General features: G+C 38.0%; 1 protein-coding gene across 5 annotated transcripts in view; it reads right to left on the reverse strand.

The window, feature by feature from the left end:
• Positions 1–468: 468 nt before the first annotated feature.
• The window catches only part of TRDMT1 (tRNA aspartic acid methyltransferase 1), a 42,155-nt gene continuing 28,180 nt past the window's right edge, over positions 469–14,443 (reverse strand). For all 5 annotated transcript variants that reach the window (XM_072328304.1, XM_072328300.1, XM_072328299.1 and 2 more), the window contains 7 exons: positions 14,247–14,312; positions 12,803–12,872; positions 11,956–12,039; positions 11,016–11,380; positions 7,313–7,370; positions 6,141–6,270; positions 469–1,962 (listed from right to left, as the gene is read on the reverse strand). In XM_072328304.1, the coding sequence (XP_072184405.1) occupies positions 1,862–1,962; positions 6,141–6,270; positions 7,313–7,370; positions 11,016–11,380; positions 11,956–12,039; positions 12,803–12,872; positions 14,247–14,312 (874 nt within the window). In that variant the 3' untranslated portion in view covers positions 469–1,861. The remainder of the gene's footprint in view (positions 1,963–6,140; positions 6,271–7,312; positions 7,371–11,015; positions 11,381–11,955; positions 12,040–12,802; positions 12,873–14,246; positions 14,313–14,443) is intronic.

The following is a 14,443-nucleotide window of genomic DNA, read 5'->3' on the forward strand; positions in this document are numbered from 1 at the left end:
ATTAAACCCGAGCTGCTCACTCTACGTTCATACATCATTTGCCGTGCTTTGATGTGACTACAAATATTGGTACAGTCACAACACGGATATAAGAAAATGAGACTGGTCAGACTGAGAAAAAAGATCCATCGAGGTCAGTACTCTGTCTCCAACAACGGCCAAGAGCAGATAGTTCGGAAAGGAAGGGAACGTGGGCAAGCACACACAGTGCCTATCCTAAGTATCCTCTTGGCTTCCATCTATTGCAACTTGGGAACTTCAGCCACAGGTCTACCTGCCTGGTATTCTTTTCTTAATGAATTCATCCAACCTTATCCTGAACTCCTCCCTATGCTTCACCTTGTAACACATGTAGACTGAATAATGCCACACGGTAAGTACCACGAATACACAGTCAAAATGCCATTCAGAAACACTAGTCCTGGGTAGAATCCCATTTTAAGTGTAATATTTATAAACAACATCATTTCTCTATTTATTTATTTTTTTAAATATGTACAGGGCAAACATTTGACCTAATCAAAACTATTTACTACTGTCCAGATGTAAGTAAACATATTAGCATCATGAAAGCATTTTCCTTCCAAATCCCACGTTGTACTTTTAGTCCCTCCTGCTCTGATTCTTGTTTCATCAGAACTGTTGTCAGGACGACCCTTGTCCATGCTTCCTCCCACCGTCAGAAAACAAGGCAGAAGAAAGTCTGAGAGAACAGCCCAGTTTCCTTCTGCTCCCGGACGGCTGGCTGGGCATCTAACACCGTGCTCTTCTTTTCTTGGACAGCTGTATCAGTTCCCCAGCCCTTCTAATCACATAAAGATAAAAATAACACAAATCTCTCCACGTTCCTCACAATAACATTTAAACTGAAACATTTTCACTACTCAGTAATTCCTTTTCCATGGTGTCTTGGATATCAGTTATCTCTTCAAGCAAGTTGTTGCTAAACAAGCATCAACTTTGTTAGTGAGGTCTGTTACGCTGGAATACTCATATTTGCTCAGACAAAAGGAGGATGCTTGCTGGAATTCATTTTGGACTTTACACTTAGTTTCTTACACTTTAGCATACATTTTCCTTGACTGCTTCTACTTTATACACTATTTATGCCAATCCACAAAAACACAAAGTTTTACGTTTTTACATGTAGGTTGTTGGTAAGGAGCAATGATCTCATCCTAAATAACGTGAGTGAGAACAGAAACGGCCAGGTTGTTATCAGGGCTATGATAATCTTGAAGTATTTTTATTCGGCTGAACAAATCATACAAAACAGACCCAGTTGGGTTCCAGAAGCCTGAAAGTGTCCAGAAAGGATCAGACAAAACTAAACCACAGATGACGATGGGTCTTCTTAAAAAGTCCTCACAAAGTACTGAGTTTAACACTTCTGCTAGACTTAAAAAAAATAATTAGATCATATATACAATAAATCTGTTTAGAATGGATTGCTGATATTCACAGGTGGAAACATTTTCACGCAGAACCTTGTCTTTGCTCTTAATGAAAGCAGCTTTGCCATTTACAGCCTTTTCATATTGCACTGAGAACAGCTTTCAGATGAAATTGTTTTCTCCATTTTTATTGAGACACACGTGATTATTTCTGCTATTTTTCATTTGCAGAGTAAAACCAATATCTAAAAGGAGCAATTAATTCCTGGAAACTTCCAATTCAATAAAGGACATCCAGAGTGCAAATCCACCACGAGTGAAAGGTATTTAAACACATCAGGACTATTTAGCAAAATATCTGGAGGTATATTTTAGCTCCGATGTTTGTTAGGCTGCCATCAGCTTTCTCATGAGAGACTGTAGTATTTTCTGTCACCAATCCACAGTCGTCCAATTCAGGTTCTAAATTACCCAAGTAGAATGGAGATCAGCTTTGCCACCACGTGTACGTTGAGGCTATTTCCCAGAAGCCGGTAGCATTGCTTTATCGATACTTTGTCAGGAAAGCCTAAAATAAAACAGCACAGAGTCATTAGTCCGGGTCTATCCCTGGCTTTAATCTATCCCTTTTTTCAGTGCACAGTTCTTAATTCAGTTACCAGAAATATAGATTTCATTTATACAGAAACACACACCCCTCCAGTTCACAAATTTCTAAGTACAATTGTGCACAACTGCTGCTCAGGAGAAAATGGAAAGAGCAATGTAGCCACAGGAGAAAGAAAATCAAATGACCCCACAGATAGACTAAAATGCATTTCATTATAGGCAATATATTGTAACTCCAATCTGAGGCCTTCTAACCAGTTATGGAAAATTAAATTAGTCTCACATTGCGAGACGCTACCAGTACGGATCAGGCTATAAGGAAGGTTTATTCAGGGAGAGATTAAGCAGCTGAACAATTTTCCATGTAATTCAATGCTGTCCTTGTGGAATGCACTCAGAAATACAGACACCATCAAATGCCCTTCACATTGTAAGTACATTGACTGGCAAGAAGAAAGGAGGACCAGAAAACGTTAAACCGTTCCAGGTATTGTGAAAGGGCTGTACTCTGTATTGAATGTGCAATCAAAGGTGACCAAGCTTCTGAAAGTTAAGAAGTTGCCAACTGGCTGCTCTGCTGTACCCGTCCTTGCTTGCACTCTCAGCTTACTCCAGCTACAAACTAAAGCACGTCTGCTTCAAACTGACTGAAAGATGAAAAGCAGTGGCGATTCAGCTGTTATGGTCATCTGCTAAGCTGCTGAAACTTCATCACATTCAATTATTTGCTCATTCCCTAAGAAGAAACACCTAAATTTGACCCTGAGCTCATCACCACCTGGCTTAGCGTTAATGCACAAACAATTGGTGTGAGGAAGAAGTGATATCTATATTCTGAAGTTCCCAGAGCACCTCAGAAAAATCCTTGTCCAGACAGAGCTCAGGAGAGAAGATGGCTGGATAGCTGCTGAGCCAAGGGTGGGAAGCTGAGGAGGAGGTGTCTGGGAGGAATTGTTCCATCCTTCTTTGCCAGTTATTAATGCCTTGAATGTGGGCTGCTTTGGTAAACATGTTTTCTGCCAACTCTAGCCATTCTGCTCAGCTTCTCAGTGCTCAAATTTGGGCACCCATTCTTCTCGCTTTGGAACAACTGTTTGCATTTCCCCACACACTTACTTAAATAGTTTTCACGTTGTATCACTGAATAAGGTATAGAAACTACACATTTCAGAAGAGTATATGAAAATAAATGTGTATTTATGCACACACACACACGTGTTCTTAAAGCTCAAGAAGCTTATCTGAACACTGATCGTTTCAGTTTCTCCTTCTGCCTTTTGGCAACTGGAAGCCAGAATTCATTTTCAAGGCTGCTTTCTTTATCCCAAACCTCCTTCCATCTGCCTGTTTACATTATCTCCTGTCTTGGAGCAAGAGTAACCTTCATCAGGACAGATTTAACAACTCATACCAGAACACTGGTACTTGCTGCACAGATCTCACCATATCATTTAGGTCTCGCACGTTACTTGGCAATGGTGAAGCCTTGACAACGTGCACTACCACAGAGTGCTGGCTTTCCACCAGCCTGACATTTGTTTCTTAATAGCTTACATACATTGCTAAGAGGAAAAATGGAAAAGGCCTCCTGACATCACCCTCATGAAAGCAGGTCGCAGGTGCAAAAATGCTCTGATCCCTTTTAATGATATTGCTGTGGGACCCGTGATTAAGACAAATGACTGCACATTTTTTCACTGACCTACAGCGCAATTACAATTTATACACTGAGATGTTAAAAGCACAAATAAATCTGTTAATGTTAAGACAAGACAGTGATTTTAGCTCCACATCTCGTGTACTTGAAAAGACCATCCATCTGTTAAAATAGAGACACAATTATGCTGCATTTAGACACAAAAACGTTTGCTATAAAAACACTGTAGCTGCAGGTAGCAATGTGTTGGTATTTGTGACAAAGCTTCCCGACATTCTGCTCGTTTCATTTTCAGCTCTTCTAGTTTTCTCGTTTGTTCATTCACTCAATTCTTGAACAAACAGTTGCAGTGGGTACAACTCCAGGCTTCCTGGCACTCAACATTTCAACCAAATTTTTGCTGAAGAACACAGATGCACTGAAATTACAGTGTATTTTCCTCTGAAAATTCCACACCTCGCATCTGAAATTTAGTACGGAAGAAATGCAATCAGTGACGCGCCCTTTGCAGTAGCCATAAATACGGCAACTTCAGGTCTTTTCAAGAAAATGTAAATCCTGAAAAGAAACTCACAGTAGCTCAGTTCACCAGATTCCCATCAGCATAGAGTAACACTTTTTTTTTCCTACCTACACGTACAAAGTGGTAAACATCTAGATTAAAGCAAATGTCAGACTTAGTATAGAATTCTATGACTCTGTGATTCTATGAAATGTCAGACTTGTGACTCAGTGCACTGGGAAAACCTTACTGTCATAATATGAATCAGGATTACATGATGCAGGAAGCCATTGGATACGAGCCTCGTCCCATATGTTGTGGAAGTTGGAAAAGTAGTTTAGTGAAGAAGGGAACTGCAAGAGCTTTTAAGGAGGTTCCATCATTAAGGCAGAAGAGTCTAGCACTGTAAGAGCTGTGATCTGTCCCTGGCTGCTGTGCATTTCTCTGGTGACAAGACAAGTTTGCCAAGTGATCACTTCACAGATAGTCACTATCTGGATGCTCTTCAAATTCAGAAACTTGTCTTGAGAGTTCACTTGTGGTTTGCAGAAACATGAAAAGTAACAGCTGCCCCTGAAGGTGAGCTCTGTACAGAGAAAGCTTAGCATCATCCCAAGTGCTCTCAAACAATAAATCTCACTCAAACACGGGGAATCATCCAAACATAAATCTCTGTGCCTTGGTTCAGCCTCTATTAAATACAAGCAACGTTAACTCCAGTACACCTCTTAGTGGTATTGCAAAGACTGATCCAACATTTGGAAAACACAAGCTATTAAACAAGCACTGTATTTACAAAAAGAGAAAAGAGGTGATTCTGTGTCCAAAATAGAACTTAAACATTATTATAAGCCCATACATGACTAATCTAGGCATGCTTAGCTCAAGTTTCTTTACAACAACAAAAGTCAGTATGGAACTGAGAGATGGTAAGAAAAATGACATCTTCCAAAAAGTCAGATCTATTAAAGAAGGCAGGCTATGAAATACTCCTGCATATTGACATCTAACTCAACATGGCACTCATGAAAAATGCACTGAACAAGTAAGCTTAGTGGAGTCAACTCTAATGGCTGTGCAACCTTGATGACATTGTTTTAATGTATTTTTTAAAATGCAATTTCTAGGAATAAATACAAAAAAAAAAAAAGAAAAAAAAAAAAAAACAACCCTAGTGATACAGAAGGAAAGAAATTATGCAAACTATCAGCACTCCTCAGAACCAGAAGCTGCTCAGAAGTTGGAATATATTACAAGTTACTCAGGGTCACTGGTGTCCTGGAAGTTTGTATTGCTGAGAGACAATAAAAGATCTGATGTGATGGCAGCAGACCAAGTTCCTCAGCAGACAGTAACAGCTCCATTTCCTTGTCTTTCCTTGATGAAGAGCAAGGAAAACTCTGGTGCATTTATTGCTGGCTTAATTCCAGTTCACAGGTGTGTAACATACTGGTATTGCCCAGTCTTGCTCCTTGACTCCCTCATCTCCACAAAAACAGAAAATGAAGTAACTGACCAAGGGCTAGGACTGCCTTTTCTAGAAATTAGAGAAGACTTAAAAAGTCGTTAATTGAAGAGATTTGTTACTCCTGAACAAAGAAGCATTTGTATACTGTGAAGTTATTCCCTTTCTGTTACCAGCTGCAAACGTATGAAAGAGAGCAAGCAGCTCAAACAGTGAGAACTAAGACATACTAAGATGGAAGGACATGTTGACTTATTGGTTATGGGTAATATTGGCTGCTGAGTAAATAGTTTCAACTGTAAAACAAAGATATTCCTTCACTGCCATTCAGTAAGACAGCACTTCTCGTGGTAAAAGGAAATTTAGAGAAAAGTCAGACAGTAAGAACAGATCAGAAAAGCCAAATGGTCAGAAAAAAACTTGCAAAATAAAACGTACACATTACTCCCAACAAAAAACTACACTGGCATAACTGGAGAATGAAGTAGAAGCGCGTACTATGTGAGCACATACCAAATTCTGGAGGGAATCCATGCAGATTTGCTATTTCTCTTGGAGTAAAATATCTCAGTTTTAGTGTTGACAGTTTCATAAGCTTCTCTTCTTCTGTTAAATTCTCAATGTCCTTAAACACTGATTCAAGCTACAGAGAATATCCAAAACAACAGGAATCACTGACACAGGCAGAAAGTGAAATTACACTGTAACACTCACATCACAACAGAGTATTTCTTCGATTATCACAGTGCCAAAGTCAATTTGAGAGTGTGTTAACTGTTCTATTTTTGCAGCCAATATCTCAATATGAGCACCAACAAGAACAAAGTCAACATTGCCATGAAGGAATCACATCTTCCCCAAGTTTACAAGCTGTACCAATACTTAATGAGGCAATCAAACATTTGTTAATGACAAAATATTGACTTAGTATAGCTCAGAATTATCATACATGTATGCAAGTTAAGTAGTACAGATGCAGCTTAACTGCTTTAATCCATTTACTTTGGGATTATTCTGAATTCCAAACTGAATTCCTCTTATGCTTAGAAATACCTTACAATATTAGTGAGTGGTACAAAAGTGCAAGAGGAAATGCTCATCTGCAAAACGTAATATGCGAACAGTATCTTTGAATGATCATTCATATATATATATATACACACATATATATACATATACGTTTTATACATATACAATAATACATATTTTGTATAAACATATAATATTTATATATATATATATTTACCTTTCCCCATGCTTTGTGGTGAACTTAGTACCTACAGCACAACTTTTCAAAACATTATGTCCTTCCAGATAAATAATAATGTTGACATTCACAGATTTTAATATTAAACCTTTGACAATGCTCACACAAAAATGTCCCTAGAATCACAGCTTAGCACTGTGTCAATAGAATTAGTCAATTTTAATGTTTTATGCTGAAATGTTTTCACTGTGAAATCTCCACATGACACTACAAACAGTAAAATACCAATTCATTCTCCACAGAGAGAGGCACAAGTATATCTTGATTCAATTAAACTACTGTTTGGAAACTCTAAGTACATGAGATAGAAACTTAGTTTCTATAATGGCATTTTTGTTGTAATATTCAGAGAAACAAAGCAGAAGTAAGACAAAACAAGCGTTAAGTATTTCTCATATGTTAGTCTAGTCATACTCACCTGCACATCTACTGCTGTCTGCAGAACTGAGCCAGTCCCTTCTACATAGTGCCCATACCTTAACAAAAACAATCTTAAATGAGTATTTTCATTGGACCTTGGCACTAACAACTGCAAAAAAGCAGGATGAACTTCATTTGCTGTAATTAACAAACAGCCTTCTGGATTGATTAAGGAAAAGGCCTTGTTACAATGCTAATTCTTGAAATGCGGTAGCCTCTGAAGATAACCTCTGGGGATGAGTCTGCAATCAATGCACAAGGGTTTAAGCACGCTAATGCCTTATATAAGGAAAGGAACTCAAGCACAGCATCATCAGAAAGGCCCATCCACATTGCAAACATTGATTTTACACTAAGGCAAAATATGTCAAAGGCCAAATGGTCCTGGTTCTAATTGGCCGACCATATTAAAAGCAGGACCATTAAGCGTGATCCTGCAGCTTTTCAATCAATCCATTAGGAACAAAGTAGTTCAGTCAGATTTAACTTCTGCTTGCTTGCAGATTTTCCACAAAGGGAAGGGATGGGGGATGGGCTTCTATGCAGAGAAGCAGAAGAAAGAAAGAAATGAGAAGCAGCATCAAACTAAACCGTAAGCGCACTTACACTATAAAAACATAGGACAGCTTTTTTGGATGCTTTGTGGTTGATTGCATAACAATATGTTTACTCTGTGCTCTCTTCCAGGCTATCATTTAAATATAATCACGGGCTTTCAGAAACATGCTCTGATGGTCTAACTATGATACAAATGAAAGTACTGAACAGAGCAAGACTGAATCAAGTCAATCACTCGCAATGGCTTTTGCAGTGCAGGAGAATCTGGAAGATCCCCACATCAGACAGGAGTGATCTACATCAACCATTAATATATACTATCCTCAAGTTTTCTCTGCATTACTGTAAAGACCATTGTGTTTCAAGCCTACTAACTACACAATGAATAAAGGAGTGGTCTGCCTTCATCAAAGCCATAATGACCCAATATGACTCAAATCTTGAGAATTTCTTCATCTGGAAACACTTACGAGTAGTTCCACCAGCGTCAGTGAAACCAACAGCAACTTTTAACATAAACTACGAATAAATCTTGTTTCAGATCAGGACAAAGTGACCCAAACACCAACACCACATGAAATTGAACTGTAAACATATAATACTTCATTGGTTAGCAGCACTCTGAAAATTCCCTAATGCCACATTTAATAAGGTGAAACACACAGCACCGAGGAACCCTCATCTTACATAGTATCTAATACTATTTGATCTGACTTCAGATGGATGCATCTGAGACAAAATAAATAAACAAGGATAAATTTCAAAGTGGTTGTTCAGAGTTTTATGGGGAAAAGAGGATTTTTTAAAAGCAATACATGTCTTGTAATACACTCTACAATAACTGTCACTAAAGAAAGCACCAAAAAAAATCCAGTTGGTAGAGCCAACTAGATTCAAAAATGAAGGTTGTCCCATCTTTTCTTTCTTTAAATGTGGACAGATGGGCAGTGTTAGCTTGAATGTCATTCATTATTATTGCAGTTGCTGACTACAGAAAAATTAACATGCCTACCTTAGACTCAGAACATAATTAGAAATGGGAAATTTTGCCACAGTGAAAAATGATGCATTGATTTTGGGATATTTCATTAGCAGTTATAATGAAGGAAGCAGGTGGCTTAAGAAATTGCAGTCCTAAATTTTCACGACTGTTTCCTTACACCCCATCTTTATTTCTAAGCTTTATAAAAAGCCAAGTTTCAAATATTAATACGTTATTTCCTGACATATTCCGTCCTTAGAGAGAATTTTCTGTAACTAATATTGCACTATTTCTGAAAGCTGTTCTTGTCAGCACAGCAAGAATTTATGAGTCCAGAATAATTCGAATCAAATAAATAGTTTTCATTTACTCTGTTCTTCAAAACAGTAATTTTCCTCCTTCACAACTTCAGACCTTACAAACACATTCCTTAGAGAAACCAATGGCATTTGTGCTCTCAAGAAACTCAGCAGCCATCTTCAAATTATCTAGGAGCCCAAGCTGGCAGGTTCCGCTCCACGTCTCAAACATCACATTTTGCCTTGAACTCCATCAGAGCTTTCTGACCCCCAGAAGACGCAGCATTATGTCAAAAGCAGAAAGGCCAACAAAAGCAGTGATGTAATGTGTTGGAGGTCTCTGAATTAGCAAGGAGGCATATCCAGATCATCTTCAGCACACAAACCCTGCTGGAGATATCTCAGGACTGGTCAGAACTAGGGGAAAATGCTGGTGAGCAGTATGACTGGTAAGGAAGACACCATACAAGTACCCCAGCAAAGAGATTCTTTCCTCTGCTCTGAGTACTGTTCTGCTTCATTCAGGATCCCCTTTCCTAAATCTGACACTTCAGAGATCTCCTAGACTGCTTACAGCAGCAATGGACTCTAAGTCTCAGAAAGAGCTCTGGATGAAGACTGTTTGTATTCAACTGTCTTATTGACAACTGTCTTAGTGCTGAGTTGTAAATTATATGACCACATGGAGAACCACATTGGATATCTTCCCTTTTCAATTCTTTGTTCCAAAGGGAACAAAGACAGCCAGTAAACCATGAGCCAAGAACTACAACTATCCGGCCTGACTCCTCCCACATCAGCAGAAAGGCGACAAATACAAACACAAGAGGTATATAAAAGATCATCGTTCTGGCCTACATTTTTTTATTTGACAACTTTAGTTATGAAACAGCTCCCACAAATGCTGACTTCCCCACGACTCACAGCAGTGAGGGCAGAAAAGGCATATATCAGTGAGAGGTGAAGGAAAGCCTTTCCTGTTGCATGAATTTTGAGAATCTTTCTTCTCAGCTTTTTTATTATCGAAAAGCTGAAATCACAAAATCTGCAGGAATTCAGTTAATCTGACATTCTAATTTCTACTACTAACAATAAAAAAAAAAATGCTATAATTAGCTTTAATTCGTTAACTGAGTATTATTCTGTTGAAACACCTTGAGAACTCAAACACAAACCTCCAGGCTCTAACTGGCACTTTCCAATACCAGTGCATCCATTGGAGAAGCTCCTGACAGGTTGCCTGTGGTATTTCAAAAGACTCAACAACCTCTGCCAGTCAAACTTAAAATTCCAAAGCATGAATCAGAAAACTACTAGACAGAAAAGCACTGATGTTCTGCTCCATCAAATATGATTTGTAATGCTGCAACCTAACTGGTTTTATGATATACGGCCAATTCACAGCTATTTTGACCTACACAACTGAAATATTCAGGAAATCAATAAAATGTACAGTGGAGACAGTTTTAATGAGGAATAGATCTGTCATGCATGGCACTTTGTAAAAGCAGTGAGCAATATAAAGAAATTCATTAATGAATCAGTACTATACCAGTCTACTGGAACCATATTTCCGCAGGGGTAATTAAGCTTCTGTGAAGGTCAATAACAAATGGCAGTGTCTTTTGTGAACGCATTTTTGGAGTGGGCACATGATGTTCTGCCAGACAGTCTCATGCTGGCATTCCATTCAATTAGGAAGCATGCTATATAAGGAGATTTTTTCTATCTTTTTCTTCTCAGATGCCTGTTTATTATTATTATTTTTTTAATTTATTTAATTTTTAGTATACAAATGAAATCACAATACACACTCATAGTTTCAGGACATGATTCAGCAATACACTTTAATTGCAACTTACCCTTTTGTAAAGCATGTGGATCTCCGGCAAGTAGGTTTAACAATGTCTAACAGGAAAGCGTAGCGTACCAAGGACTTGGGTGCTAAAAAATACTGACTCATTTCTTCATTTTCCTCTTCCAGGAAATCTTCTAACATTTGAATAGAGGAATCATTGTCTTGACTATGCTTCCTTACTATTTGTTCTGCTGTTTCAAGCTTAAAAAGAAAGGCCCCCTTTGGTAAGTGTCCCTTCTTGCTGCTGCAGTCAGGATCAGTATTTGAATCCAGACTCTTCTCTCCAGAAGGAAAGGAAGAACTAGCTTTGTCAGCAACTTTGTCCTTGCATAACTCTTCTAGATTTTGATCTGGGAATCTTGTCAATATCTAAGAAATAAATTATGCGAAAGATTAAGGAACTTCACTTGATAAACAACTTGACAGCAGAAACTGTAGCAATTAAGAACTACTTTAGAGATGCAAATACCCATTTGGTGTTATTTTTACAAAGATTAAAAAAAAAAAAAACAAAAAAAAACAGAAATAAAATGTTAGCATTGAGATTAGCTGACGTAACAGCAATGATGATGGAAACAATTGCAAATAGTTGCCTTTACTAAGAGTTTCCTCCTCAACTGCTTAAAGCCAGCTAAGCTATTGACATGCGTTTCAGTCCTTAGAAGACACAGCATACAGGCCAAAGAAAAGGAGACAGAATTTCACTTTTCTGTTGATATCGCAGATTGTCCTGGCTTGAAATGGACCCCAAAGATTAGATAGTTTCAACACCTCTGGCAGGGTTGCCAACCACTTGACCAGGCTGCCCAGAGCCATATCCAGCCTGGAGCCACAACCAGCCTAGAACATCTCTAATCCATTCGCGTCCATACTGCTGAACTGAAAATTTAAACCACAATCTTCATTAAATCAAGACAATTTAAATAACAGACATTAAGACTCACCTGACCAGGAACATGAAAGAAAAATGGCTTTTGGTGAAGCTTTGCGATTAGAAAATACCGCAGCCTAGAATTGGGAATGCCAAGCTGCAAGCAAAAATCCACCAGTTTTTAGTCAATGTCATAAACAGAGAAGAAATGATCTATTGTGTTGTAAAAGTTACCTATTACTATTTACAGCAATAAAATTCCTTCACACTAATGTATTTTGCCACGTAAGAGATATCAAAATTAATTGGTAGTACCTAAATACTTCTAATGAACCATGAACATAACTCCCATGCCTAGGTAACCTCAAAGAAACAAGTAAGCATTTTTTTCCTTATGATGAGCCACATTCTCCTTTTGTTACAAGGAACTACAGGACTTCCAACAATGAAATAAATGTACAACTGGCTTTCAAGTTACTCTCTACCACATTTTGTCAAATACATGAGGTACTTCACTGATCCTATTTAGTCTTGCACAATCTGGCACCTCTCTTAATTCTTTTCCAGTTGCCAAGGAAACACGCAAACAGTGGCCCTGCCCCCACAAATGACAGTCACATTTTCTGTGCTGAAAAATCACAGGCATCAGCAGTTCTGAAGCAATGAGGCTCCTACAGGGAAGCACCTTTTTGGTTGAAGGTTTATGTTCATGTCTACTTTAAAAAAAGTGGTGGAAAAAAATGCATGACTAGAATCACAATGATAACATCAGTAAGATCATGCCAGTGTACCAATGAGAAATCGGTCATGTCAGATGGCTCTCACTCAGGAGATCCACTTTTCTAATAAAACACATCATTTTCAGATGTCCTTGGGCTCAGTGAACAGTTAAATAATCTTAGAATAAAATTAATACTCACACAGGTTGGAGACAAGAGGAATTCTTGATATTTATATCCACATGTTTCTAGTGTTCGCAGAAGTTCGCATCTGGCAGCGAGAAGAATCGAGAAGCAATTATGCTCTTCATAAGACCTTATAGACCCTTTAAGTTCTTTTTATCCTAAGTAAAAACACATCAAATGTAATACTTTAGGTACTGACATTTCACATTTAGTGAAAAGAATCAGAGAATTACACATGTAATGTAACCCATTTCTGAACTTGTAGAGACAACATACAAAATGCAGTGTTACTGCAGCTAAAAATGACCACTACTAATTCACAAGTACCTAACACTTATTTTGGTGCAAACACCCCTTTGAAAATATTCCATCTCTAGAAGCGTACATTTCTAGGTGAGCATGACAGCAAGGAAAATAAGAAAGCAAAACTTCCTCTTCAATGTGAATTATAAAACTTGACACTAAAACTGATACAAATGGCTCACTGTTTCCCTCTGTTCATGCATATGATATCAGCTAAACTTAATAAAATGGTCAAGCCAAAAAGTTGTGGATCTGACAATAAAAGCAAGCTTGGACTATGCAAGCATTAAAAAAAAAATAAAAATCACTGACACTGAAGTCTTCCTGAAATGACTTGCCTTACCTATTCTATGCAGGCTGTATATACGCAGGCTATATGTAAATCACAAACTGTGACCTGTATCTGACACTGTATGTGACACTGCATCCCAAGACAAAGCAAGCATTCTGACCAGAGCATTTTCTGAGTTACAAACTGTTTCAAACACTGGCCAGCAAGGAACAGCCTTAGAAATCTCAGGCTCTCCAGGAGCAGTCCAAATCTCCAACAGGACTGCTGCATGCTTTCATCACTGAGAGCTGAAAATGTCTCCCTGCTGCCTGGCAAATACATTAGGAAGCGTGAAGAAGCTGACTGCTCTCCTTTTGATTTAAGAAATGCAAGGAAAAGATCCTACTTTATTCCCAGCAAGAAATGAGAAAAGATGACTAAATCTCTGTCCCCTCACAAGTGAGGAAAATGGTCCTGTTGTCATTAAGTAATCTTACCACCAACTTTCCTCTTCCATATTTCATACTCTCTTTATGAACCATTTTATAGCAACAGTGAACCAGTGAGAGCATACTACCACCAAAAGTACTGAAGAAAGCTACTTCATTCTATTGTGATCTCAGCACAGGATACCAAGAGATCCTGTAAATCCAGTAAAATCCAAAAACACTCCTTGAAAAACAATATTGTTCCTCTGTAAAGGACACCAAGTCATCCAAGAAAAACAGCAGTCAAGTTCTAGCCTGTTTTATCTGCTTAGAGAAATAAATAGTTATTTATCATGTTCCTTTCACATCCCAAGACTTTAATTCCCAAATTAAAACAGTATCTTTTAGCTACAACTAACTGCAATCTCACTATTTTCTTATATAAGTCAGACTTTACCTTGCAGAAGAGGATTCAAATCCTTTAACATTTTCTAAAAGTAGGTATTTTGGAAGCTTCTGAAGCCTAAAAGAAAGAAGAAAATATCAATAGTTGCAAGAAATAAACTGTATTATTATGTTTATCTACATATTTGTTTAGCTACAAGATCAAAATATTTCTATACCACGCTAGTCCATAAAAAGATGTACCTCAAC

The sequence above is a fragment of the Excalfactoria chinensis genome, chromosome 2 (genome assembly GCF_039878825.1).
Source record: "Excalfactoria chinensis isolate bCotChi1 chromosome 2, bCotChi1.hap2, whole genome shotgun sequence".
NCBI classification, from domain to species: Eukaryota; Metazoa; Chordata; class Aves; order Galliformes; family Phasianidae; genus Excalfactoria; species Excalfactoria chinensis.